Consider the following 27,202-nt stretch of genomic DNA (forward strand, 5'->3'; position numbering starts at 1 on the left):
TTAAAGTCATTTATAAAATAAAATCCCAGATGAAGGTGAATCGGTGATTAACAAGCAGCCTCAGTTTTTACAATAATAATAATAATAATCATAATAATAATAATTGTTGTTTACACTTATAAAATGCTTTTCTGGACACTCCGCTTAAAGTGCTTTACAGGTAATTGGGGACTCCCCTCCACCACCACCAATTTGCAGAATCCACCTGGATTATGTGACTGCTGCCATAGGGCGCCAGAATGCTCTCCAGTGGGGAGGAGAGCAGAGTAATGAAGCCAATTCCTAGATGGGGATTATTAGGAGGCCATGATTGGTAAGGGCCAATGGGAAATTTGGCCAGGACGCCGGGGTTACACCCCTACTCTTTTCAAGAAACGCCCTGGGATTTTTAATGACCACAGAGAGTCAGGACCTCAGTTTTACGTCTCATCCGAAGGACAGTGCCTGTTTACAGTCTAGTGCCCCCATCACTATACTGGGGCATTAGGACCCACATGGACTGCACGAGCTCCCCCTGCTGGCCCCACTAACACCTCTTCCAGCAGCAACCTTAGTTTTTCCCAGGAGGTCTCTCATCCAGGTACTGACCAGGCTCACACCTGCTGAGCTTCAGTGGGTTGCCAGTTGTGAGTTGCAGATTGATATGGCTGCTGGCATTTAGACAAGACCCACAGCATAAATGTTCTAGGCTTCAGGAATTGAACAAACAAAGGAACCTTCAGGAACCTCTTGAGCATGATAAACTTCCTCTTGGTCCCGCCATTAACACTCTTGTTCTCTCAGCACTCCCAAGGAAGCTTTCCAGAGACTCAGTATGTCTAGATGTGGCTATTCTAAGAACTGAAATAGAGTCATGACTACTCAATTAAGATGACAAATCCAACAACTGCTATATAAATACGCCCAGGCAAAAACACGTTTTTAAATGTTTTTTTTTTTTTTCTGATCATGGCCTTTTCAACACAAACAACAGAAAATAGTCATGACATATGCAGACTATGGATGCTCAACATCATGGGGTGGACACTGACAGGGCTGCAGCTTGTTACAATACTGAGTGATTGAAATCAGAAGCATAGAGAGCCTGTGTCTCAAGACTAAATTACAACATAATTCTAAGAAACATTCAACTATACAGTGTTGCATTACAATAACATCTGTTACTGTCTCACAAAAATGGAAGACATGTGTACAACTTTTCTAATTATTATCTAGGCCTCTCTAGTCAGGTCAGAATATTTTAAAAGCTCTTTCCATTTTGCTTCTTTGTGTCTTTATAAATACTCCATTCTAAGAGGCAAATAAACGGTTGCACCTACAACCCAAAGAACACAGCAGAAACAAAGTTTATCCACTTCTTTGATCAATTTGTTTTACATTATATTGCAAATGCAGCCTTCTCAATTTTCTCATTAAACAATTATATTAATTAACTGTGCTCTGTAAATTGGGCATGGTGGTGGAAGCATCGTGCTTTGGGGCTGCTTCTATTCAGCTGGGACAGGGGCTCTAGTCAAGATAGATGGGATAATGACTAGCTCCAAATATCAAGATATTTTGGCACAAAACCTGCTGGCCTCTGTCAGAAAGCTGAAGATAAAGAGGAATTTCACCTTCCAACACAATGACCCAAAGCACATATTCAAGTCAACCAAGGAATGGCTTCAGAAAAATAAGATCAAAGTCTTGGAATGGCCCAGTTAGAGCCCAGATCTCAATCCTATAGAAAACCTGTGGAATGACCTAAAGAGGGCTGTGCACAGGAGATCCCCAGGCAATATGAAGAAGATTGAACTTTTTTGCCAGGAATAGTGGGATAAAATTACAAAGTCCAGGTGTGCAAAGTTGACAGAGATTTATTCACAAACACTTACTGCTCTAATAAATGCAAAAGGAGCTTCCACCAAGTATTAGTTGGAGGGGGGGATGCACACTTATGCAACCAGGGTGTTGCAGGTTTTTTTTATTTCAATTATTGGTTTTTCTCGTGAATTGTGTTGGTTACAAGGTCACATTTAAGATGGAAAAATGTCCGACATGATTTATCTTGATTTCTGGCTTTACATCACAAAACCCTGCAATTTCAATAAGGGTGTATAGACTTTTCATATCCACTGTACACACAAGGGCAAGTTTTCCCACAAGCCTGTTAACCTACCAGTATATCTTTAGATTGTTAGAGGAAACCAGAGCACCTAGACAAACCCACACAAACAAGGGGGGGAACATACAAACTCCATGCAGATAGCTCCCCAGGGCTTGAACCCAGGGCTCTAGCACTGTGAGGCAACAATGCTAACTACTGCGCCATGGACCCAATGCAAACTGGGACTTGTATAAAAAATTAACTTCTTCATTCCTGAATTCAGAGTCGGAATCTTTATTCTATCTGGACTAAATTAATAAGGAATTCATTTAGCCTTACTAAATGAATGGATCCAAATAACCATTGACCCCAACATCTTTAACCATTAAGGTGTTTGGGTTATCTATCAAATGCAAAGCCATGGATCTCCAGGATCAAGAGCCAACACTGCTTTAAAAGGTGTTCCTACAGCTGAATACCAGGCAGTAGGTAAGACCTGATGGTGCTTGTCAACAATGTACAGCACACCCCATGGAATTCCCTTGTGTACTTCCCTGGAGAAAAATCCCTCCTTTAAATCCGTCAACATGCTGTGCATATACCTTTAGTAACTCCACCTACAAATACAAATGCGGGGTCTGTTTGGCTTCTATGAGCTCTTTCTGTCTGTGTAACTGCCTGAGTACTTGAACTTGTCATACAGAGTGGATATGAACACACTGTACCCCCACCCTTCAAACCTAATGCAGCAATGTTTAATGTGAATCGTTTATCAGTACTGTCTTGCACATCAGTGTAATGGTGTGTCAGAAAGCAACTTCTAAAGAGATCACACCCAGGTCAGGTGTTAATCTGAGTTAGTTTCCTTCCACTCATTTTCTAACTGCTTTAACCAGTACAGGTTGTGGGGGGAGCTGGAGCTCATCCCGGTCAGTGACAGATGAAAGGTGGGCTATACCCTGGGCAAGAAGCCAGTCAATCACTGGACAGACCCAAACAAACACATGCTCACACCAGGGCCACATTCTCCCAAAAGCCAATTAACTACCAGTACAGTATGTACTGTATTAGGAGCACCCAGAGGAAACCCACACAAACACAGGGAGAACATACAAATGCCACGCAGATAGCACACCAGATCCAGAACTGAACCCAGGACCCCAGCACTGCAAAGCAGCAACCTAACCACAGCTAACCACTGCGCCACTGTGCTATGTTCATGGGTTGACATGGCAAAATCAAGTTTATATTAACAGAAAAAGTAAAATGGTTTAGATTTTAAATTGGATATGTTCCCCTAAAGCCTCAAAGAGTTGTTCTAGGTAGATCTTCAGTAATGGAATTATTTTACTGTATAGAAATGTTTCAATTTATTTCACCATGTTGAAATTGTACGACCCTGGCTAGTATTATCATCATCCTCATCAAGCACTTACTGTTATAAGCCAACAGGAAAAAGTGTAAATTACAAATGGCAGGTTGGGGTTATAATAATTCCTTTATGCTTTCAAGAATTCAAGAAATGTACATTTGTGTTCTGTTACAGTGTGCCTAAAAAAGGTTACTCAGTAGGGTCAAAGGGATATCCTCACAGCTTTATTAAACTATCTTAAACCCCGTCCAGTTTTTCCAATCCATCCATTTACTCATCCATAAGCCTTAACTACCGTATCTGCTCAAAGATTTCCCACATGCTTTATCTAATAGCATGGAGACTCCCTGCCAAAACCAAGATCAAGGAGGATGTGTGAACAAAACACTGTAAAACTCAAACACTATTATATAGAACATAAAACTGACAACTCTTAATTAAGTATCCTAGTTAAGTGAAGTACCCCAAAAATTCCACGAATGGAGACCGTAAAGTAGGAAAACCAATGTATTCATCATTACGGCGGAAGAGCCATTCATTCAAAAAACACGGCCTTCCTGCAACGATTTCGCTGAAATCAGTTTTTTTTTATCTTAACAGGTTTTTGCATGCATGGGACGGGCAAGGCACATCATGACATGTGTCTTAAAGCATCTGAAAAACAATGATTTTTTTTTAGTTTAACTACAACAATGAGACTTATTTTGAAGACAATAAAGACGATAATTTAATGCAGACTGGCACGTAGGGGCATGAAATGGTTCTGGCAATCATTTCTTTTCTATGGTATTCTGTTGGAGTTGTGATTTCCCTGTAAAGAAAAACTGCCGACCACTGCCGATAGCGCGGGGTGGGGACGCGGGGTGTGGAAGATGTTTTGAAAGTGCATGTCAATCAAAATGTTCAGGGTATTTTTGTAGCCAAAGCAAGGTCCCGGGACCAAATTAACAGCCACATTCATTTCAAACATTAAACAATTTACCTCTCTTGTCCTTAACGAAGGATGTTTCTTCAAAGCTCGTTTAAATGACGTATCCATGGAGTCTGTCATATCTCATCTCCACATGAAATGAAACGAGATCCAACTCTCAGAGAGCTCTTAAAACTTCCACGAGATCTTCTTAAGTGTAAAACTGTTGGATAAGTTCCTATCAGGAGGTCCTCTACCTTAGATGAGGACTGAGACTTTTGATGATCATAAATTCTGTTAGACAAGTAGCTACAAGTATCCCTTAGGCAATATCCGTCGTAAAGAGAACCTCTGTAAAGATTTTTAAAAAAGAAAATAAGTTCAAAAAAAACTTTCCTCTCTTCCGAATAAGGACGTGTGCAATTTCATGTCGATGTTTCTGCATACAGCTTTTTTAGGCAGCATCCAAAAACTTGTTTGTCCAAACACCGTGCACTTAAAACGTTTGAAATCATTTAAGCTTGGTTCCCAAGAAAAACACGCACGCACCAATTCATATGAGCTAACCTCCACACATATCCATTGCCATCCCTGACGCTAAAGGCATCAAACAACCAAAATAATAAACTCCATCTCGCTTTGTCATTTATGACATTAATCTCTTTCCCATAATCCGTTGTGCCTGTTTCATCCAGTCATCTATATGTAAAACGTTTCTTCAACTTGCAGTAAAGTCTCCTTGGTTTAAACAACAAAGTTGAAAAAAGTTAAAAACTAATTATACTCTAACAATTCCCCGTCCAATATATTAAACAAGCCTTCATAGTTCCCCTGTTAGTTTTCCAGCTGTGCTACATGATAATCCAATAAAACCGTAAAATTCAACTTCCCTCCTGTTGCAGAGCTAGTCAGTCCGTTTTCCACACTCCTTTGAAGACCTGTGTTTCCCTCCTGACTCCGCAAGCCTACACTGTTCCCCACTCCCACTGACTCCTCAAACATCGCGAGAGGTGCTTTTTAAAGGGCCTGCAATGATTTTCGAAGACAGTAAATCTGATTCTTTAAAAAATTGGATTTGGGAATTTTACCATTAAATTCGAATTATTCTCAAAGAGTATTATACCTTTGGTGAAAGTATTCTTTTAACAGTATCAGAGGAATTATAGCGTAGCTCTCAATATATTGTAAATAGAGTGGTGTATATACCGGAATGCTACGTTCTCGCATTCAGATCTGTACAAAAAAAGTGTAAAGTAAAGGCGATTTACATGGTAAAGAGATGTTTAATGTTGCGAAAATGGTAAGCTAGTTATGCAAAATAAAAAAGCTTGTCTTTTATTGTACATTTTAGATTTATTTTAAATACTTATTTTTAGGTTGACTTACATTAAAAACCAGAGGGGTTTAATCTATAGTAAAATTATTATTTTAGGTTGGAGCTTCCACCATAGATTATTTTACAGATTCTGATCATATTTTGTGAACAATTTATAAACTGTATATTGTTTCAATACGTGTATTGACCTACTAAAAAATACTGACCACAGCTATTTATTTTCGGTATCATTGGTGAAAACCAAGACCTGAAAACAAGCGAAAATTAAGAGGCATTTCCTTACGAATATTGGTGTGGTAGATTGGATAAGATCTTAAATTAATTAACAACTAGTAGCCAATTAAAACAGATTAACTGACTGTCTTTCTCTTGACTTAGTATGTAACCTTTCTTATGTATGATTTAAGTTGTAACCTTATGTTATCACTTTTATATATTCTACTGTATGCTTTTGCCTGCATATTCCATGAATAATTGTGTGGGATTCATGGTCTTCTGCATAAACACCTGCAGTGCTATGGAATTAACTTGAAAGCTACAGCAAAACATGTTAGCTCTAGCTGTGCATTAACAAAATAACTCAATTATTGTATCTCTTTCATAAGCAAAATTAAAAGCTTGTTTTAAGTTTTTACAATAACATAAGATTCCTTCAACTTCCAATTTGTTTGCTTATGCTACAAATGCCAGAATGAAATGAATTAGAAAAAAACAATTCTGGAAACCTTTCTGAATAACTGTTTTTATACAAACATACATAACACTGTATTAGTAAAAAAATAGGGACATTCAGTCACTACCCCAGAGAATAAGAGGCTTAAATCTGAAACAGACTGATCAAATTTAATGTTTTTCATTATCTGAAATGATAATTATACTAACCTAACTGATGTTAAGAACAAACGATTACAAATGAAAGAAAGATTAGAAAGAGAAAGAAAGAGCCTGTTAATTAGTAACTAACCCAAGAAAGTCATACACCTATAAGGAATCGCCTTAAGCCACATGGCTGAGTAGTTTGTTCCATATTTACCAATCTTTGGGTAAAGAAGTGCCAACTGTTCCCTATTTTAAAAGTACTTATATATTTTCCACTTATGTCCACTGGTTGGTGGGCTGACTAGGTTGATGCTGCTGAGGATTTTAAATACTTGTATTAGGTCCCAGCACAGTCTTCTCTGTTCAAGACTAAAAAGGTTCAGTTCCTTCAGTGACGGACATTACCTTAATCCCCAAAATGCATCTGGCTGCTCTATTTGGATCTGATTTAGTCTGGGGACCTTAGTCCGGGGATCAGAAGAATTCTGTATCTTTTTTATAGCATGATGACCAAAATTGTATTCATTATCTTAAGAAGGTCTTACTAATGTACTGTACAGTTTAGACACACCATCACTTGATTTATAGTTTATGCTTTAAACTACAAATCTTATCATTTTGCCTTTCAATTCCCACATATATCTACATTATCCCCCAGTCTAGATGGTGTAGTCTACATAAACACCTAAATCATTAAAGCAAGTCCTCAAAACCTATCTTTTCTAAATCAATGCTACTTCGAACTATCCTTTATCCATGCAGGTGATGTTACTTTATGGATGGGAACTACATCAGCATCAGCAACTAGAGGCCATCATGGACAACTTCTCCCATCCCCTCTATGACAGGCTTGCAGGAATGAAGAGCACGATCAGCAATAGACTGATTCATCCACGGTGCGACAGGGAGCGGTACAGGAGGTCATTCTTGCCGTCTGCCATAAGACTGTACAACGCATCCACCTCGCGTCTTGGCAGAGGCAACATCGATAGTGACCTGTTTCTGGACTAAACGCATATACACATCTACTGCTACATCTGTTCTCTTTCTTTTTCTTTTTCTTTTTCCCGTTTACAACCACTTTTGTGCAATATATGCCAGGGACCTGTGCAATACATTTATATTTATATTTATATCTATGGTTACATCTAGATTTATATTCATATGTGTGATACGATTTTCTGTGTACTGTTCTGTTCTAGTTTGCTCTTGTGTGTCCGGACTGTGAGTAACTCTTGTATTGTATTGTATGTATTGTACTATTATTATATAATTCGTTACACTGTGGCTGTGTTGTGTGTGTTAAGCTGCTGTTGCACTGCAATTTCCCTCAAGGGATCAATAAAGTATCTATCTATCTATTTCTCCAATCCCCAGGTACTATCTTGACTGACTGTTGGAAAAGTTTATGGCTTCTGAATAACATATACTGGAGACGTTATTTCTTTCCTGAAACTCTTCTGCCTCTTCTATGCTACTTCTATTTAATAAAATATTTTGTCCTTTGATTTCTGCTGCATGATGTCTGCATGATGTCTTCCAGTGTTAACTTCTTGGTTAAGGCTAGAGATGTTGTATACTTTTGTTTCCTGCTGCTAAGTGTTCCATGAGTCATCTTACAGAATGTTTTTGCTTTAAATGTGACCATAATTTGAATGGACTCAGAGGCCTATTTTCACATGTAAATCACATCATTAATGTGTTAGCATATTAAAAAAACATACCTAATCTTGTTAGGCAGGGCAGAGCAGAATTTGAATGTGGCATAATTTAGTTATGTGGCATAAGAGAGGCTTAGAAAGTAATAGCAAATTTTAAGTGTTACAGAAAATGCATTTTGTTTTTTTAAAGCAAAACAGTACAAAACATATAGCATGAACATTTTATTGCACAACATTCCCATAAAATTGGGAAATAATAAATTAGGAATACAATGCATATTCAAAAACATTATGTACAAAATTAAAACAGATAAAACAACTATTTACAATGTACATAACTTACATGGCATACTAAATAATTTAACAATATATTTAATTTAAAAAAGATTTTTGTTTTTACAAAAAGCAATGGCGATGCTAGTCATTGTAGTATCCTAAGCAGTCAAGCATTCTTAAAGCATAATATTGACAATAATCCTTGAAAAGGAAGTCATCTTATGATATTTACCTTCAGCATGCCACGTCCATTAAGACTTAAGTACATGACATTAGCTTTTGACAAATAATAGAGAAATACACCATAATTACTCAATAGTGGTACAAAATATCAGAAAAAATAAGCCTTTTGAAACTGCCCTTTTGATCTGTCCCCTAATGATATGTTTCCCTTATAGAAAAGATTAGCATCTTTTAAGCATTAAAAATACTGTGTAAGTTTAGAAACAGACTTAAGTTTCAAAGTAGAAAAGTTGCTGAAGCATATATTTACCTATTTTTGCAAGTGTAATGAATTCAAATAGACTCCTTTTGAAACATGCATGATCACAGAATGTTATATAGCTATAGAGCTACTGAAGGGACCTAAAATTATTGAGAAACTTACTGTGGTCATTTTAAATATTAAACTGATCTTTGAATTGCTTCATCACCATAGTCATAGTTATTTATACTTGTATTTCCACATAAATGAGAATTAATAGTAATTTAAATTATCAGTATAATATGCATTGTTAGGTAGCAAAAAATAAATTATTCCTTTTGGAAAACTATACTTGGTGAGAATATCCCAATTCACAACGTATAATGTGCCTATTTGCTACACATTTCTAATTTTTAAAAAGTGTTAATTTCCCTTTAAGCAATCTATGGCAGCAAAACTGACACTTGTTCACTGTAGCCCCCTATGGGTCTGAGGTAGTAATGCAAGACAAGAATGCTATTATTCTGTAGCTGCTCCCTTTTTCAAACTCAGACCCCAAAGCTATTTTGGGAAAATAAATGTGGATTGCAGTAATCTAGAATTGCATATTTCTGTTCCACTAACATTGATTTAAAGTAGTTTTACATGCAATGCAGGAAAGGAACTTCCAAATCAATGAGTAACGATAAAATCCAAGTTAAACTTTGGAGGATGATTCCCCAGGGTCCAATACAAAACACAAGAAATCAGAATGGGAAAGAACAGACTTGAGATTTGCTTTAAATAATGCTCCCCAGCATTTTCTATAGATCTTTTTTTTCTTTTATGCGATAGAAAAAAGACCAAAAGATGTGTGATTATTAGTGCTGAGATCTGTTAGCATTTCTCCTTTTTTCCTCTTCTGATTACATCCTTATTATACTTCCTTTTTAGCAAGATTGTACTGTACTTCTAAAAATCTTAAAAACAGTAAGAAAATGCTCCAAAGATGCAAAATGACAGTAAAACCTTCAAGCAGTCTGAGACACTCTCCTTCTGTGTGTAGACACGGATGTGCTCTGTGTATCCTTTGCTACTTCGTAGGCAGCGAACATTTGATTTGTGATCCAACAGTAACGCTGTCCAATCCCAGTGCCTCACACTGCTTCCGTTTGCTCTGCATGTGCAAGGCTAAGCCTCCTTTTGCAAATGGCCAGACAAGTTCAGCCTAGATTGTTGCTGTCTCTCTGCTGCTCTTGTGGTTTCAGATGAAATTGTTTCCATTTTTGCCTTTTGGCCATCTATAACAGTATCTGGGCCACATATGGAGAATGAGTACTTGCTACTGCTGCCAATAAAGGAAGATCGCTGGATTCAATCCTGGAAAGTTACAAAAAAAACACATTAGGTTGTGTTTGAAAGCATGGAAAAGGAACATAGCTCAATAAAGTGTAGCTTAAACATTTTGTAAAGGGCAAAAACTGTTACAATATCAGCTGAAAACAAATTTAAAAGGTCAGTTTCAAGATCCTGTGCACCAGGTTTTAAATAAAAAATGCCCATGTCTGATAGCATATGACAGAGCTACCAATCCTAAAGCAGTGAAAGTTTCATTTTGACACAGAAGAAATCAATTCTTACCCCAGAACCATTCCAAGCTCTTTAACGTGCACTCTTGTTTGACCCTTTAGGTATTCTGCAAGCATTTTGCTTTTGAAATACAACTCCTGAAGTCGATCTTCAAGGTGCATGATGCACTGAGGAAAGAATAGTTTAAAATTGAAACCATTTATACATGCAGTGAAAATAACATTACTTGATGTGCAGTGCAGTGGGAATGAAATGGGTTAGGGGACAGTATAAAAAGTGATATCAGTGAGATATCTGTTGCTCCTCTTAACATCTTATTCTCTCCCAAAAAGGTTCAGGAGACATTTCCAGAAAATATTTTACTCCGTACAGATTTGGCAGATTCAAATTGGATGAGTGCTTGTATATGTATCCTCTTAATACAAACGTCTGGTCTCTTACACAGCTTCTCATTCCAAGAAATTAAAACAAATTAGAAGTTAGAATGTTAAAAACTGCCGATCTTTATGCACACTGAACAGATTGAGAGAGTAATAAATCAAAAGACAAAGTGAAACTTACAAAGTTAGATGAAAGGTTGAGCTTATACAGCTGGAGGGTTGAATGGAGCAAGTTGGAGATGAGACTGGACACTAAGACCTCCTTGCCCAATTTGTTTTCTGTTGCTCGTCTCTGGCTGCTAGCCACCTGTACTGTCCACTTATCTGTGTCTGCGATAATGCAGACAGCTTCAGCAATGGGTTCATCCAAAACTGGATGCTACAGGGAGAAATTAAGAAACAATTTGCACAATTCAAGATGGAATAAAATAACATTCCTAGGTGTCATCTGGCTAACAGCATAGCTACAAATAAATATGTTTATATCACACAAATAATGGATTTTAATAATAAATCCAGCTTTTGGAATTGGATATTTTATGGTTAAAATGGAAATCTCAAACAATTATCACAATTATGTCAACATTCCTGCAACACATAAACCAATGCTAATGTATTTGAAGTACAGTATAAGCCTAGTATCCAGTGTGTGATGTCCATCTTCTACAGAAAAGATCCCTTCCTCTTAAGTATGATAAATATAATAAACTGTCAGATGAACGTCAAGTATTAAATGAATATCCTTTGACTCTCAAAGTCTGCAAGGCCTAACAATTGAGATGTTTCACATGTTTATCACTACTTTGGACCTCTGATGATAAACGTAAGATTTTGTAAAATGAGGAAGTGGTCGGGGTGTTGTCAAATCTCTAAGAAAATGACAAATGTAAATACTTCAGTGCTACCGATTTCTTTGTACCTAAATGTCATCATACATTTACGTCACTACTTTTGGCACAAAAGGCAATGTAAAGAGCACAAAATGGATAATCATCATAATTATTTAGTCCAATAAACAATGCTAAATCTAAAATAAGCTATTGCTTACCTGTACAGCATGTGCCAAATCGGACATTAGACACTGCCTAAGCTTCTCGTCATTGGGTATCCCATGCAGAACAAAGTCAGGAACATAAGTTGGACAATATCCACCAAACAAAGACCTCCCAAAATTTGCAATGTTAGGCTTGGAGAAATTCATCTCCACTAATTTAGACCTATGAAAAGAAATAATTAGTAGCAAAATTTGCAAATCACTGTTGCAAAATTGTATTTTAAACCATTTTTGTACCCATAGTTTACTCTGCTTTGAACATATTTAAAATAAGTGGCAATTATATATTCCCGTTGAGCTAATATAATTTGAATATCCAAATATTATAATATGAGCCAAATATTTTTCCCACATAGGTTAATATAAATAAATTATGATCTATAATAAATCTCTAATATCTACTAGACCCAGCAACTTACAGTACACGGTATGTGGCAAATACAGTATTTGAAAACATTCAACTGAAATAGTACAACTTAAGCTAATGAAAGTTAATGAAAAGATCTTCTGCAAACATCACATAATATGATAATACTAGTTAATTATTATAATAACTAGTACATTGTCTAGAAAATATAGTTAACCTTACCCTGGAAAAGGTATCTCCACCTCATCTAGCCACTCTTCTTGCTCCTCGCCATAGTAACTGCTGTCGTGTCTTTGAATGTCATGGCCAGTGTCCTCACTCTCGCTGTCCCCTAGGGCACTGTCCGAGCTCTCGTTCCGTGGAATTTCCCACTCGTTGAGTGGGAGAGCTTTTTTCAGTTCCTCTTTGTCCCCTTGGGGGACAGTAACTGAAATCACAATTCCTTTGTCCTGCTCAGCAGAACAATTTTTACAAAAGCTTCCCCTCATGGAATCCATTGCACTACAACAACATTTGCCGTCTCCCAGCCCACTCTGGATCTTATTGCCAGGGAACCCCCCTGAGCTTTTAGAAGGATATAAAAGTTCTTTCTCTGCACTTTCAGAGGTGCTTGATTCCTCTTTTTTTAAAATATCATCAATTGTCCTGGTTTCCACTGGATTATCATCGCTAAAATACTCATCAAATAATTCTATGCGTTGTTCATGAGGAAGGCCCCAGTTTGGTAGCTTTCTGGCATCATGAAGCAATCTTTCCTTGGCCTCGTTGGTCTTGGCTTGGTCCTCTAATATCTTGTTTGAGTCACAGTTCTGCTCAGCGCTACCCTGTGGTTTCTCCTTTAGCTGTTTCTTGTGCTTCTTAATTTGCTTTTCTACTTTGAGCCTCCGGGTTTCTGTGTCAGAATCTGGTGACATCGAATCCCCAATCAGAAACATTACTTTAGTGGAAGGCTGCTCATCATCAGACAGAAAGTTGGACAACATGGTCTTATCCGGTGGCTTTTTCTCCAGAGGTATGCCTGATGAACGGAACACTTTAATGGGGACACTCCCAGCCTCTGCAGTTGCATCATCAGCTCTGGCGTCAATGTCTGGCTCCAGTGCAGTCTCCAGCACTGAGCTTTGGTCCCTTAAGGCAGACCCTACGCAGACAACTGTCTCTAGCTTTGTCTCCAAGCAGCAGTTTGCCTTCTCTTTACAGCGCTGTGTATCACTGACATCCTCTGTGCGGATGACTGGGAGGGTGCTTTTATTGAATAAAGACTGGAGGGCATTGCTCTTTGTGTTCTGGGCACACTCTTTTTCAAGGTTTTTGGTGCCACTTCCTAAACGTACTTCATCTGCGTATGTAGTGTTTTGGGAGCTGTTGTCTGAAATATAGTTTTCTTCCCCTTCAGGAGCTTGACACAGGTAATCGCTTCCATGCTTGTGCATGGTTACAAGAACGTACTCAGATTCCTCTACCTCTCCTTTGCGCAGGGACGTGGTGATGAGAGAGCCAGGCATAACTATGGCCTCATCTTCCCCACTCTCTATCAGGTGAGTCTCTATGAGCTCTGAGCAGCGGATGAAGTAGGTAAGGAAGTAAAGCAACTGCTGCACCAGGTCCTGTCTCTTGCCAATAACCACAGTCCTAGACAGTCTCACAGGGGAACCAATAGCACCGTACAGGTCACCTGCAACAAATGTAGAAAGAAAATGTTTTACAGAAAAAGTATTACATTAAGTTTAGTCATCCTCATTATACTGCTAGAGGCTATACAGGATTTACATAATTCTGCATACACTATCCATGCACTTAAAATATGTGTGATTGCTGGGGTGTGTTCACATATTGTCAGTAAAGTAAACCCTTAGTTTAATTAGCTAATGGGGGTAAGTTTCTGTTATGGCCGAATGTCCGTTAAATCATGATGTTTTTCTCAGCCCCAAAATCACACTATTATGTGAGAAATACTGTGTATATACTATCATATACATATACAGTACATACAAGCTCTTTATTTCACATGTCATAAACATACTGTATAAAATTCATTTAAAGCATATGAAACACAAGCAACACCCATTGTAAACAGCTGACCTACCACTATATGGCACCACTTAAATTCCTAAATTTTAAACCATTTTAGTATTTATTTTCCCTTTGTTTATTATATGAGCACTTCCCTGTTAATGCAGGGAAAGAGTGATATTTTACAGACAAAATTCTCCTTTAGACTATTTTGTCCGTTAAATGCGAAGTCCAGCAAGAGAATTCCATTAAACTAAGAGCTTACTGTATTGTATCAAGTGTGTAAAATCAAGATGTTTTTATTTTAATACAATGCTTTTATGCCAGAATTCCCTGTGTAACATACGGTACATGCCACAAATACCTTATATTCCAATATGCATGGTGTTTCTTCTTGAACGTGAAACGTCTGCTGTAGAAATGTGTACATCACCTTCTTAATCTTAATATTTTTATTAATTCTTACATAAACACTAAGATGAAATATTATAATTAAATTTTATTTTCCTTAAAAATATATTTTTTCAAATGTACACAATGTATTTCTGCAAAAAAACAAGTAATACAGTAGGTTTATTCCATGCTGAAAAGAGAAGAGAGAAAACACGTTTCAGCTGTGAAGTCTTCTTCTTGGAATAAACCTATTACTTGTTCCTTTGCAGACTACGCATGCCACCCACCTGAACTACAAGGTATTTCTTTCTTGTTTTCAAGTATAGCGTTATCTTCTGCTGTGTAGCCACTGTGTTTAACCACTAGATGGAGATGTACTCTTATATTAGCTCTATGTATGCGGTAACAATTTATCTGAAGCAAAGTAGTTGTGTTTTATAATGTTACTATGAACAAAACTATTAAGTTAATAGTTTTAACTACAATAAATTACAACTACAATTTTCTCACATAATAAATTTTAAACTTCATTGTAAATGCCCTGTATTTATAATTTAAAAGCATTTCTTTGTTTTCTTTGTACATCTTTTTGAGAAATAAAAGCAATTAAAAGCGGACATGAGCTAAAATTGCACAATACCACTATTAAAAGCAAAACAAAATAAATGTACATTCACATTTGTGAATTCCAAAGTTTTGGAGCATTACAATAAGAAGCAACCTCTTCTAAATGATTTTTTTTTGGAATATGTATAAAACAAAAGGACCCTATCAGGCAGAATCAAGCATTAGCTGTTAACATGAGGTAAAACTCCAACCACAGACTATAAACTGTCTCGACACACCTTTTATTAAGCCATAGACTATAAATGGTCTTGACAAACTGTTTTTTTATAAAGCATTTTTTACAATTTGCGGACTGTATTTCCTTCATGATGGTACACTCTCTATACTCACCGAGCTGGGCCCACAGAGGGTTGTAGGGGTGAGTTTTTGCCAGCAGGTCCACACTCTGACAGGAATGTTTTTCCAGAAAGATTTTAATGGGTGGCTGTCCATTTGGCATGACAGTGGGAACCCAGGCCAGGTGATTGGTGAGGACGGCTGTGAGGAGAGCTGGCAGAAACCTGGAAAGAGGAGAGCAGCAGCGTCAGCGTCAAGCCTTTTTCTATATTCATTACACTCATCCATTATCCACTGATCTCATCTGCATTTCCACCATGGTTCTCATGAAATCGAATCCAAAAAACAATCAACAACAAACAGATGGCGACAAAGTGAACATAGTTAAGAGATTAAGGACTGCTAGAATTTTTTTTTAGATTTCTTAATTTAGATTCAGATTAACAGACTTTTAAATTATAAGGCATCAACTTTGTCACTTAAAATTTGTCATTATGAACCACATAATGCAAACAAAATGCATGTATAAACTTCAAAAACAAAATAACTGAAGTACAGTATGTATCTTGTTTCAATGAACACAAAAGTCAGATTCAGAATGTTTGTGACAGCACTGTTTTTCCTCAGCTTCCTAAAGCACGGACACAAACACACAGACACACACACCGACACACACAGTACTCAACTGGTTCTTTGAGGCTTGCTCCATTAGAAAGGCAAACTCCCTCATAAACTGGCCACAGAGCTGTTTTTTCTCCGGAGTCCCCGACATCATTGTGAGCCATACAGGCTCTGCAATGCGTGGCATGGTGTAAAGGTTACAGATGGTTGTCCTGCAAGGAAACAACAAGGCCATTGTTTCGCCAACAAGAAGAGCACAGTTCTTATATTTGAAAAAAAGGGAGATCCTTGGTAGTAATTTATCATCTGTAAGTTCCACTGCCAATATAATCCAAATTCTATTCAGATGTGCTGTAAAAAACATGCAGACAAAGAGATCTGGACTAAACTATTATAATAAATCCTAGCGCAACATGCAATCCCTGTTTTTATTTTGAAGTGTTCAGTAAATTACAAATGCCTTTCTTAAAGTGTAAAAAAATACTCTCAAGGAGACCATACCAGGAGAATGTGCAGATTGGCTAAAAATTTTGGCAATGTCATTACAAATAACATGCTTCTGCAAATGTCACAAACAGCTTGTCCATGTACTGTCTACAGGTTCTGTATTCCAGCATTTGCAGCCTAGTCCCATCCCTTTCTCCTAGCATGACAGATGTTGTGTTGAGGAAAATGACATGTACGGCTGAACGCCACTTTCCACTGGTTCCTCCAGTTTTTAATACTATTGAGATGTGGAGATTTTTTCTCCAGCCAGCTATACACTGCTTGCCTTTGCAGGTCTATGCATTTGACCGGAGGCCCGTTTCTTTCTTTTAATAACTTGCACCACATGTAAACTATACTGTGTAGTGAAGGGGGATCTGAGCAATCATCAATCTCTATAGCATGAGAAAAACCTGGAACATCGCTGGCAATGTGTTGAAGCTAGTGTAATGTCTAACCTTTCACTTAGCAGCTGTTCAGGTGAAATTCAGGTTAGCCATATCAATTTTTTTTCCAAAGTAAAACTGTATACTCTATGTTCAGGCTTATTTTCAAAATACCGAGCAGTGGAAAGAAAAATAAAAGCAAACTTAAAAAAACCCTACGCCTTTTAAAAATATCTGAAAAAATAAATTTATATATGCAATCTCAAGGGTGTGAGGTTCTGAAGTATCATTTCATAATGCTAGGATTGTAATTATTATTATTATTAAGTCATGCTTAATTTTACACTGTTTCATTAGCCATGACCTTACATCCCTAATGTCAGATACAGCCTTCAAAAGTTATATTTAGTCATGAAGGTGAGATATTAAAAATATTTTGTTTGTCCAATGCAGACAAATTCCATCTCATGGCACTGACATATTATTTACTATTCTGGTAGCCCTGACACTGTCTGGAACAGATAGTGTTTCCTCCAAGGGAGATCGGGTTGCCTTGGCAGCAGGCCAGCAGGCATATGACTGCAGCAATGGGAATCTCTTCACTGCAGCCATGTGAGCAATGGTGCAGAGACACAGGAACTGACACGCTCACTACTGCAGGACATCAGGGGCAAGCACTGCACAAGCTCCTTAGGAACACTAACAGTCACTAAAGGTTTTGTTTGCTTAAAACAACCTCGTCTTATACAGTTTGGCATCTTGTAATATTTTTATATCTAATTTCTTAACCTCTATCTAAATAAAGACAAAAACACACAATGTTAGGGCCTGAATCTACTATATCTTTATGGTTTGTCATCAGGCAGATACAGCTGTGTCATGCTGAATGCCACATGTATTATCTTAACAATTCTTGATTTAAATTCCTCAAACACTTTACAATAATCATTTCATCTGAATTTAACAGCTTTTAGAATTTTGGAACAGCTTCATATTCTAAACAGAAGTCCAATCTTTAATATAAAACCAGTTTGTCCAAATTCCAAAATAATGAGCTGAGGGATTTGCTTCTCTCCCTTTTTCAATTATATGAGAAGAAAACTCACCTAAATTCATTCAGGGCATCTACGATCCTGCTGTAAGCCAACGCTCTCTGACTGGCATCAGCTGATCGCCGACTCATTTTCATTGCCTTTTAAAAACAGGAAAGCACACTCAGAGTCTAATCGCTCCAGAGAACAGAATTCAGAAAAATCAGGAAATATATTCCAAACACATAAATGATAATGTGAGCATTCATCATCTTTTTTCAGGAGTGTCAGACTGACAGAGCACAAATAGCCAATCCCCTACCAAAGTCATTTCATTACATTCTGTCAATATGATGGAAGACATTGAGATTAAAACTAAAGCAGCAAGTCTGTTGCTTAAGTAATATCTCACTTAGAAGTAGCAAAACCCGTTTGGGAAAAGCATAGCATGTATTAATATTGGGATAAAAACCATAAAATATTCTCACTGTGACTGTACATTGTATTACGTAACACCCCAAAAATCCATTAATGAAAAATCAAGAAACAATCAATTTAAAAAAAAGCAATGGTATTTCTTGTTTATATTATTCTGTTTAAAAATATCTGAATAGGGAGCTGCATCAGCATGCCAGAAGGGTCCTTAAGGATTAAGAACTAAGAAGGTTCCAAAGCCGAACCATTGTGTTTCTTTGCTTTTAGCACCAGTCAATCCTGAAATACTTTTCTAAAGAGGAGGTCAACTTCTAATTTTGTATTAAACTAAACCATTCTCAACATGGCAAAACCAGAAATATGTTCTCCATTAGTTTTGAGTCCTCTGGAAAAAGAAATGTTACATTTCTTCATGCAGAGGCAGAAAAAACAAATAATTTGCCGCATGAATCATTAGTGAAATAAAAAGGGTACAAAAAAAACTTTCAGAGTAGAAAAAATTAAAATGAGGTTACCTGTTCAATTGCACTTTTTAATTTGTTCATGTGACTTTCAAAGAGTGGGAAGTGTGAAAAGAAGAAATCCTGAAACTTGTTACTCTCCTCTTCGTCTTGCGAAAGCAGGAAGATGACACCTATAGCAATCTTCTTCTTCCTCATGACTCCCAGACTGGGGCCGCTGGTCTCATCAGACATGTTAAAACTCTCCTCCACTGACCTGGAAAGACATTTTAATTACACCGCTTCAAATCCATTTCATGTAACAAAAATAATACATGTAATTTGATAACCCTGGTAAAGTTGTCAAATTATGACAACTAAATTACGAATTACAGGCCACACTATAACAACAGGCTTGTTGATTGCGTTACTGAGATAACCATGCAAGGTAAGACTGGGACCAAAACGTGGAAGACACAGACTCACTTCATAATCGGAGATTACGAATCAGTTACTCAGTTGAACTTAGATTTAAATTATTTAGAAGGTTAAGGTAACTGAAGAAGGTTCAGAAGTCAAACAACTACCTATTCTTATTAAACATAAGTCTTGATTTTATGCTGTATGTTTCACTGTCCCCCATAAACATGGACATGCTATAAGACTCATCACTTTTCAAAGTTTAGTTATAATACATGCTTAACAGAACTTATATACAGTATAGACTTAGAATCGCCAATTATTTTTGTTTTACCCACCCAATCTGGAATAGCTATCTCTGTGTTTTGCACATCTTGGCTTGCAGCTTTAATCCCAGCAACCTCACACAGGGGAGAGTGAGTTAGTGCAGGCAGGTTCCTCCAACCCACCCACTTTCAAGCCACTCGTCTTTTAACACGCCACAGGCAACACAGGCCTGCTCAAGAGGTTCTGCACCAACCGGAGGAAAGACACGTCCCTCACTGAGAGCCCGGGGAGGCAGCAGAGGTTGTTCCGTTACTAGAACCCACTGGTTGATCAATTGCTGTATCACCTGTTGTTGCTTTTTTAAATGTGTTTTTCTTCGTATGCAATGTCAGGTTTATCAAATTGTACCTGTGGTGGCCCTCAGGGTTTTATTCCTTGTCCAGTTTTGCTCTTTATAGATGATAAAATGACCTCTAGATCATTTTATTTGCAAACACTGCATTCATTTTCACTGTTAATCTGATGATACACAATCATAGTAAATGTCTGTCAAACCTAGTGACTTCAGCAATACTCAAGTCAATTACTCCGTAATAGACAAGTCTTATCGAGTGGAGCTGTGTGAACGCTACATAATGAATCTTAATATTTCTTATCACTTCTGCATTTTACTTGAGACTACTTTACTTGTGTGTAAGTGGGGCTTACATTAATAAATGTCCTCCATCTAATAATTAACCCTCCAACCATAAAAAGGTTTTCTAAGACATGTTCTACTCCAGTAGCTCCTATGCAGCTCTGTTAACAGATGAGTTAGTTGACAGATGGAACCATCTTAATACAACTAATCTTCATACTTCTGCCCCAGTTGAGACTCAATTAGTTCCACCTAAAAGCAATTCTCTTTCATTAAAAATAACATCTGTCAAACGAAATGAGATAGTCATAAAATGGAATGTAAGGCCAGAAAATTACTTGTCTATTATGACTTTATAGAAGGATATGTATTGAGGGATAATGATCAGCAAGGTTGGTTTATATTTCTAAACTTACTAACAATATAAAGACAATATAAATAACCCGCAGGTTATTTTCCCAACGATAAGAGAAATGAGCAAATCAGGCCTTTCCTTCACTCAGTAACATGAAAACACTGACATTTTAACTCTCTCAGTGCAAATAATTTCTCGTTCACTTCCAAAATAACACAAAGACTATTTGGGCACAGAATCTTAATGCAATTATAGCGCAGATGAAATCTTTAAATATTAAGTTAGGACCAACTGGAATAAGGTTTCTGAAGGATGTTGTTAGTTACCAAAGTAACAATATTTTACAAACAGTTCTGTGGAAAACGTTCTAGCCTTTTTAAGTATTGCTTTGGTAAAGCCATCTTGTTGAAGCTAAAACCTGTCTCCTTTCAGGAGATCGAAAAACCTTCTACTAAGAATATTAAATGGCAATATGGACCTTTTATTTTTAAGTCATGTGATGAACGACACTTTTTGTAAGACGCAGTCAGTTTCCCTCCATTAACAGCATAGTAAATGCTCTAGTAAGAGTAAGAAATGATTTATCCTTTATCCAGAGCCATAAAACTACAAAACTACAAAAAGTAAGTAAAAAGTGGTAAAAGTCTCTTTGCACAACTTAAAAGCCAAGCTTTATTACACAATACACATTCAGTTGTAGGGCTGGGCGATATGACCTTTAATCAATATCGCGATAATTTCCCACATTTACATCAATAAAGATAAATTAACGATTTTTTTAAACCCTTTTAAAAATTATATGATTACATGATATGCTGAAAGATTCCATTTTAAATATGCAAAACTCTTAAACTTAGTAAATGTCAGGCACAACAGTTTGAGAAAAATATTTTCTTGAGGGCACAACGTATCTCGTCAAGGGCTTGAACGAGTCTTTTGAAACCACTATGCTCCACTGTAGCAATGGGGACCATGTCCTTCGCTATGTACTATAGTATACAATGGCATTAGTTGTCTCATTACATCTGCGTAAATCTTTTGCATATTGAGCGGCATTAGAAAATGTTTGTGTTAGACACAGTCAGTCTCTTGTGAGCTTGTCAGTCTCTCTTTTTTTTTGTCCATGCACTCTTTGTATTCTACTCGTGTTACTTTTGGGCGCAGAAACGGTTTTCCAACAGAGTTTACATCTGACTTCTCTTTGTTCAGTATCTGGTTTGCTGAAGCCAAAATATGACCAAATTATCGACACTGCATCTGTTTTAGATACCAGCCCATCTTCATTTGTACTTGAGTCATCCCTGCCTGACTGGGGTTCAGCATAAGCGCTCGTGTTGTCTCATGCCCGGCACGCTTCTTTGTGTTTTGAATGAAGAGCGGAGGTTGGACGAGGCAGAAGCATGTGACTGGATATGATGACTGGGTGTTGTAGTTTAAGGGGAGCGCTCATGAAAACACACAGTGGGGAAAGCTTACCGACATAAGCAAACTAAGGTCAGTGAGAGATTCTTAACGTCGGTATCGATAAATGTTCTATATATCGCCCAGCCCTATACAGCTGTACAAAATTCAGCTCCAAGATTTATGTTCTTATGTGCTCTTTGTTCTAGTAAGCACATTAACTACTGTTCCTTAGCTTGCAGTGAGATATTACACTGACAATAACATCCTACTGTTTCCAGTTAAAGTACTTAAACAGAATAGCACCAAAGAACTTAATCAGAGTTGTCTACCTATCTACTCTATCAACAAAACCAAGTTGTCTCAGTATTGACTGAGGTGAACACATAGTGGTTGTATTCCTCATGATGGTCACCCTCACTGTATTCCTAGGTCGAGGACGAAGAGGAGATAATTGCTTTTTGTGTTCAGGCTAAATGATAGTGGAATTCACTGCCCAATCATCAGGTTTGCTCAATCAAGTTTGGTCATAGACATCTTTAAAATTAAGGCTTAAGACCTTTTTTAGATGTTTTTGATGAACTACTTTTTTTATGAGTGCTGTTATTAACATTGAGTGTATTTTTCTTTTTCTCTACAATTTGCATTTGTAACTACTTCTGAACATTGTCATGAACGAGTTAATGTAATGCAGGCTACAGGTAAGTCTATCGGCAGTGCAGTTAGTGGCTGAATTTTCAAGAAGCCGTCCACCTTACTTCTGCTTCTCCTGAATATCTATTTCTCTATTCCTCTACATCATTTCCATTGCATCCAACTAACACAGATACCCAAAGACACATTTCTCCTTTGTACATTTGAAATTCCGAATGAATGATGATAACAATCTACAGTATTTCTGATACAATTTCTAAATCAATGATAAAATACTGTACTTAACTATAATCTTTTTTTTATACAAAAAGGGCAATTATTTGTCACAAAATCAAATACTACAAAAAAGGAGCTGATAAGTAATAATCTTCTGCAGTGTTAAAAAGTTTGAGATACTTAAAAGAATGCTAAAAAAAACTTTTTTTTTTAATTCATACCATCGTGGGAATACACCATTCTCCAGGCTGGTAGTCTGACTGCGAAGCCACCGCCTCTGGTAGCTGCTGGCACAGCTGCTGGTGAGGGAGGAGCCCGGAGAAGGGAAGGGAGTAACGAGCAGGCTGCTCAGGGAGGCTGCGTTCAGAAGAAGAGGAAGGTCAGGAGCGCATCACTACAGAAAGACACCCATCCACACAGCACAGCGTCAAGCCTGCACTCGCTTCCCTCAGTGGTCACCGCATACTGCTCATATAGTTTTAAAGGAACGGGTGAAGGTTTTATCCATGCTGAAAGGTAAAGGAAGGAAACCAAACACTACGTTTCAGCTGTGGAGCCTTCTTCAGGTGTGTCACCTTTCAGGATGGAATGAATCTTTTCCTGTTCCTTTGCAGCCTATGCATGCTTCTACAGTTCCCCACTCGAGCGTCTTCACGTAATTATATTTGTGTGTTTAAAAAGATAAAATGTAGAACTGCTATATATCACTCCCCATGTGCACATTTGGAAATAGTAATCGATTCAGCTTTGCTTCTGTGGCCCTTACACTAGTGAACAGGCGATGATCCCACATGCTATCTTCCATAACACACACTTCTAAGAACCACCAGTCATTGTTTTGCCCCAGTAGTGACGCAGTACCCACAGCAGAGCCAGCATCACTTAGAGGAGTTAAGAACTGCATGTTCTTAATGACAGTACTGAACGTTTACACATACACCCAACAAGTCATATGCTCAGGAAGCTGAGGATGCCCCATCTTGCTCAGGCCTACCTAACCTTGGCAAGGCTCACCCATCTGTACAACACAATCCAGACCCGAAACGCATATCCAACTTTATGGCTTAAGTTACAGCTGTACTGAAAACAAAACATCCTGAATATAAAATTTAATCTCAAGGCAAGTGGCATGAAAACGTCTCAAGTGTTTTCACCGCAATGAATGAATAATAAAGATACGGTGAGACTTTGCATGTAAACCTGTTGAGTGGTTCAGGGAAAGCAATGGGGATTGAATGAGAGCTGCGTTTATAAATATCCATGCAGTTTCACGTTTCTAAATTTAAATATCTGTACACACACTATAAAGAACGTGAGATTCCCCACATGCCCACAATGCCGCTAGATCATTTTCCATTCTCTGATCTAGTCAAGGGTTTTTGGAGCTTTGGCAAGATTCAGTACCAGTACTATATAACAGCATACCATCAGACGTAACCATTAGGCTGTCTGGTATGGCTCAGTAAAATAATGTGCTCTCTTCTAAGGAATTTCAGATATTGCAAAGATTGATTTGGGGAATTGTCTAATCATAATGGCTCTGATTTGACCCTTGATGTGGTTTTAAGGATAGAAAAGAAGACAGTGAACAATTACACTATGTTACTATGTTTTCTGCTTCTGAATAAAAAATGAACTTGCTGAATTATTACTTTACAAACAAAGCAAAACTTAAGACAGTTCCAAAATGAGAATCAAAACAATCAGCTAATGATATAAAAAAACTTGAATAGCACTCTATTACTCTGTTTAATCTAACTTTGACAATTTTGATAGATTATACGCGGAAAAAAAAACTGCATCTTCAAAAAGAAGTTACAGTATGTCTTGAGTCCAAGTAAATGTTATTACCTGATCTGGCAATTCCACTGTCTCTCTCATCATTTTGTCCTCTTCCAGGCATGTCCATGGGGTTACTGTGGCCTTTTGGAGAATAATTGAATTTAGCTTAAGAAACTTTAATAAACTATTTCAGAAAAAGTACATATCCTACTGCAAATGTGATATGAATGTCCCATCACCAACAGCTGTTGATGTCCCAAGTTAAAATAAGCACACTTATTTCTAATAGTTTTCAACACATACAGCTTATGAAAAGTGTTTTCTTACATGTGCAATGAATATACTGTAGTGTGTCAGGATGTACAGTATACATGTTTATCAGAATCCATAAGGAAATACAATTGTACGTGCTTATGTTGAACTCAACAACTAAGAAACCATACACAGAAGGTGTTTATTTATAAAATGAGAACCATCAACCACAATGTGCAAACAGAGATCCAGAATGCCAAATAATAACAACCTATTTACACAGGAATTATCAAATTGAAAAAAATGAAACAAACTAAAATCTGATTTGAAAATTAAATGGATATCAATAGAAACAGGCAATTTAAGCAAGGATTCATAAAACGCATGCATTTTTCCCTCCAAATACTGATTAACAAAGACAGCCGGTGAGCATTCCATTTAAATCACAAGGTTAAAAATTACACAAAGCATTGTTAAACTCAGTCACTTTTTTAAAAAGTGTTTTTTATTTTCTTTCAAAAAACATATATATGTTTCCCCATGCACTTCTGGGTCAACTGACAAAACCATTATGTTGGGGTTTATTCAGGTGACATTCTTATGATATTTTATCTTTCTGCAGTATTTCCCCAAATTCCTGAAAACGGCCGAAGCCAGTTAGTTTTCGTAATAAGAAAAAAAACAAAACTAAGGTCCAGGTCAGGAGGTCAGAAATTCACACACTGCCTCCTCTTTTCCCTGTTGGGTGTTAAATACTACTCATGTCAATACAGACAGAATGTCTACCACTGCAGGACATATACTGTACAGCCTTGCCATTGTTAGAGATCTGCTCAAGAGACACTTCTTCGACCAAGATTAAAATATTTACTTGTCCTGTGTGTGACCCTTCAACATTATTGTTGATATAAGAGCCTGCTAAGAAAGGCTTTTCAGCCATCTGATTATGTGATTTATCATCACGTAAACACAGACTTTCACTGAAAATATCTGAACTGTGCTCTCTGACTTGTGTCTTCCTGACATAACTGTAATGCATAATTACATAGTTGCATGCCACCACCACACCGAGTGAGTTCTGTAAAGCTATTTTTAACAATGCTACCACCAGTGCCACACTAAAAAAAAACAAAAAAAACATAGTGATTTCAGGGTTATACAGAGAGACAGACCACAGGAGTAGTGGCTGTAGATGGCAGGGACGTGAATGGAACAAAGATACACATGCATGCACTGCACACAGCACACTGCAAACCTGAAAAGAAAGAGGCACTCTTGATCAAACGAAGAGGGCCCTGCTCAGAGAAGGCCCGTCGGGGGCTGCAGAGTTGCGAAAAACCTAGACAGCAAAACGTAAAACAGACGTGAACTGGGTTAGTGAAGCAGAGAAACAAGTCTGCACTGAACATTGAACTTACACCCCAGCATAAAGGATACAAACAAAACAATGGAGACTCTTAAGCTGTCAAGACAACATATGCCATCCATCATCCATATGAAGGATTCAGTACCCCTTTAAGAAAATATATATATTTTTAAAATGACTTTATGGTGCTAATATTTGACCATACAAACATAAATGATTACTAATTGAGGATTTAAAATTAAAATGTTAGCTAAAGATTAAAAATGAAATATATTTTCTTAGGGGGTAAAACTCAAGCAGAAACAGACATCAAAACAAAGGGTCGGATTTACTAAGATTTTGAACTGGGGGTTGAGCTGTGATGCATTTAAGAACAAGGCTTTTTATATAAGTTGCATTTAAAATCAAATTCATTTCTCACAGAGAAAAAAATAACTTAGTAAATCCAACTCAAAGTGTTTTGAACAGCCTTATGATGGATGTTAGAACAATTACATTAACAGTACAGGTAGACACAAACAGAAAACATTTGTGTTTGTACACAGAGCATACAGTATGCGCAACAAAGAGACAAACCAATAAAGGTCTTTCAGGGAACTTCAACCTGAAGGCACAGGTTATATGAATGTAAAGTGGTATGTTCTCACAATCTGTGCAAGAATGGAAAAAAATAAGCTATGTAACTGTTCTACACAACAGGTGATATGAAACTGAAATGCTGCACTTAAATTCATGGAGATCCCTAAGATCTCAGCCACATGAAGGTTTAGTAGGAAAGAATAGTAACTATAAATTTATGATTAAAAAATTAATCAGATAAAATTCTGAAAGAGTATACTGAAGTTCCTGATGGAACTTCATAAGGTTCTTTTACGACTATTTAAGATGAA

General features: G+C 37.2%; 2 protein-coding genes across 9 annotated transcripts in view; both read right to left on the minus strand.

Annotated features, from left to right (window-relative positions):
* Positions 1–5,305, minus strand: part of rapgef6 (Rap guanine nucleotide exchange factor (GEF) 6) — a 95,144-nt gene extending 89,839 nt beyond the window's left edge. For all 5 annotated transcript variants that reach the window (XM_015349507.2, XM_015349505.2, XM_015349506.2 and 2 more), the window contains exon 1: positions 4,441–5,305. In XM_015349507.2, coding sequence (XP_015204993.2) covers positions 4,441–4,509 — 69 coding nt within the window. In that variant the 5' untranslated portion in view covers positions 4,510–5,305. The remainder of the gene's footprint in view (positions 1–4,440) is intronic.
* A 3,088-nt stretch (positions 5,306–8,393) lies between these two features.
* Positions 8,394–27,202, minus strand: part of fnip1 (folliculin interacting protein 1) — a 33,757-nt gene continuing 14,948 nt past the window's right edge. For 3 of the 4 annotated variants that reach the window (XM_015349531.2, XM_015349533.2, XM_015349532.2), the window contains exons 7-18: positions 26,202–26,285; positions 24,764–24,835; positions 23,134–23,269; positions 19,038–19,239; positions 18,163–18,248; positions 16,250–16,396; positions 15,618–15,787; positions 12,477–13,929; positions 11,882–12,050; positions 11,015–11,212; positions 10,505–10,620; positions 8,394–10,243 (exon numbers count right to left, since the gene is read on the minus strand). In XM_015349531.2, the coding sequence (XP_015205017.1) occupies positions 10,165–10,243; positions 10,505–10,620; positions 11,015–11,212; positions 11,882–12,050; positions 12,477–13,929; positions 15,618–15,787; positions 16,250–16,396; positions 18,163–18,248; positions 19,038–19,239; positions 23,134–23,269; positions 24,764–24,835; positions 26,202–26,285 (2,912 nt within the window). In that variant the 3' untranslated portion in view covers positions 8,394–10,164. The remainder of the gene's footprint in view (positions 10,244–10,504; positions 10,621–11,014; positions 11,213–11,881; positions 12,051–12,476; positions 13,930–15,617; positions 15,788–16,249; positions 16,397–18,162; positions 18,249–19,037; positions 19,240–23,133; positions 23,270–24,763; positions 24,836–26,201; positions 26,286–27,202) is intronic. The other variant, XM_015349534.2, reaches the window with a different exon arrangement.

Source organism: Lepisosteus oculatus, chromosome 11 (assembly GCF_040954835.1).
Source record: "Lepisosteus oculatus isolate fLepOcu1 chromosome 11, fLepOcu1.hap2, whole genome shotgun sequence".
NCBI classification, from domain to species: Eukaryota; Metazoa; Chordata; class Actinopteri; order Semionotiformes; family Lepisosteidae; genus Lepisosteus; species Lepisosteus oculatus.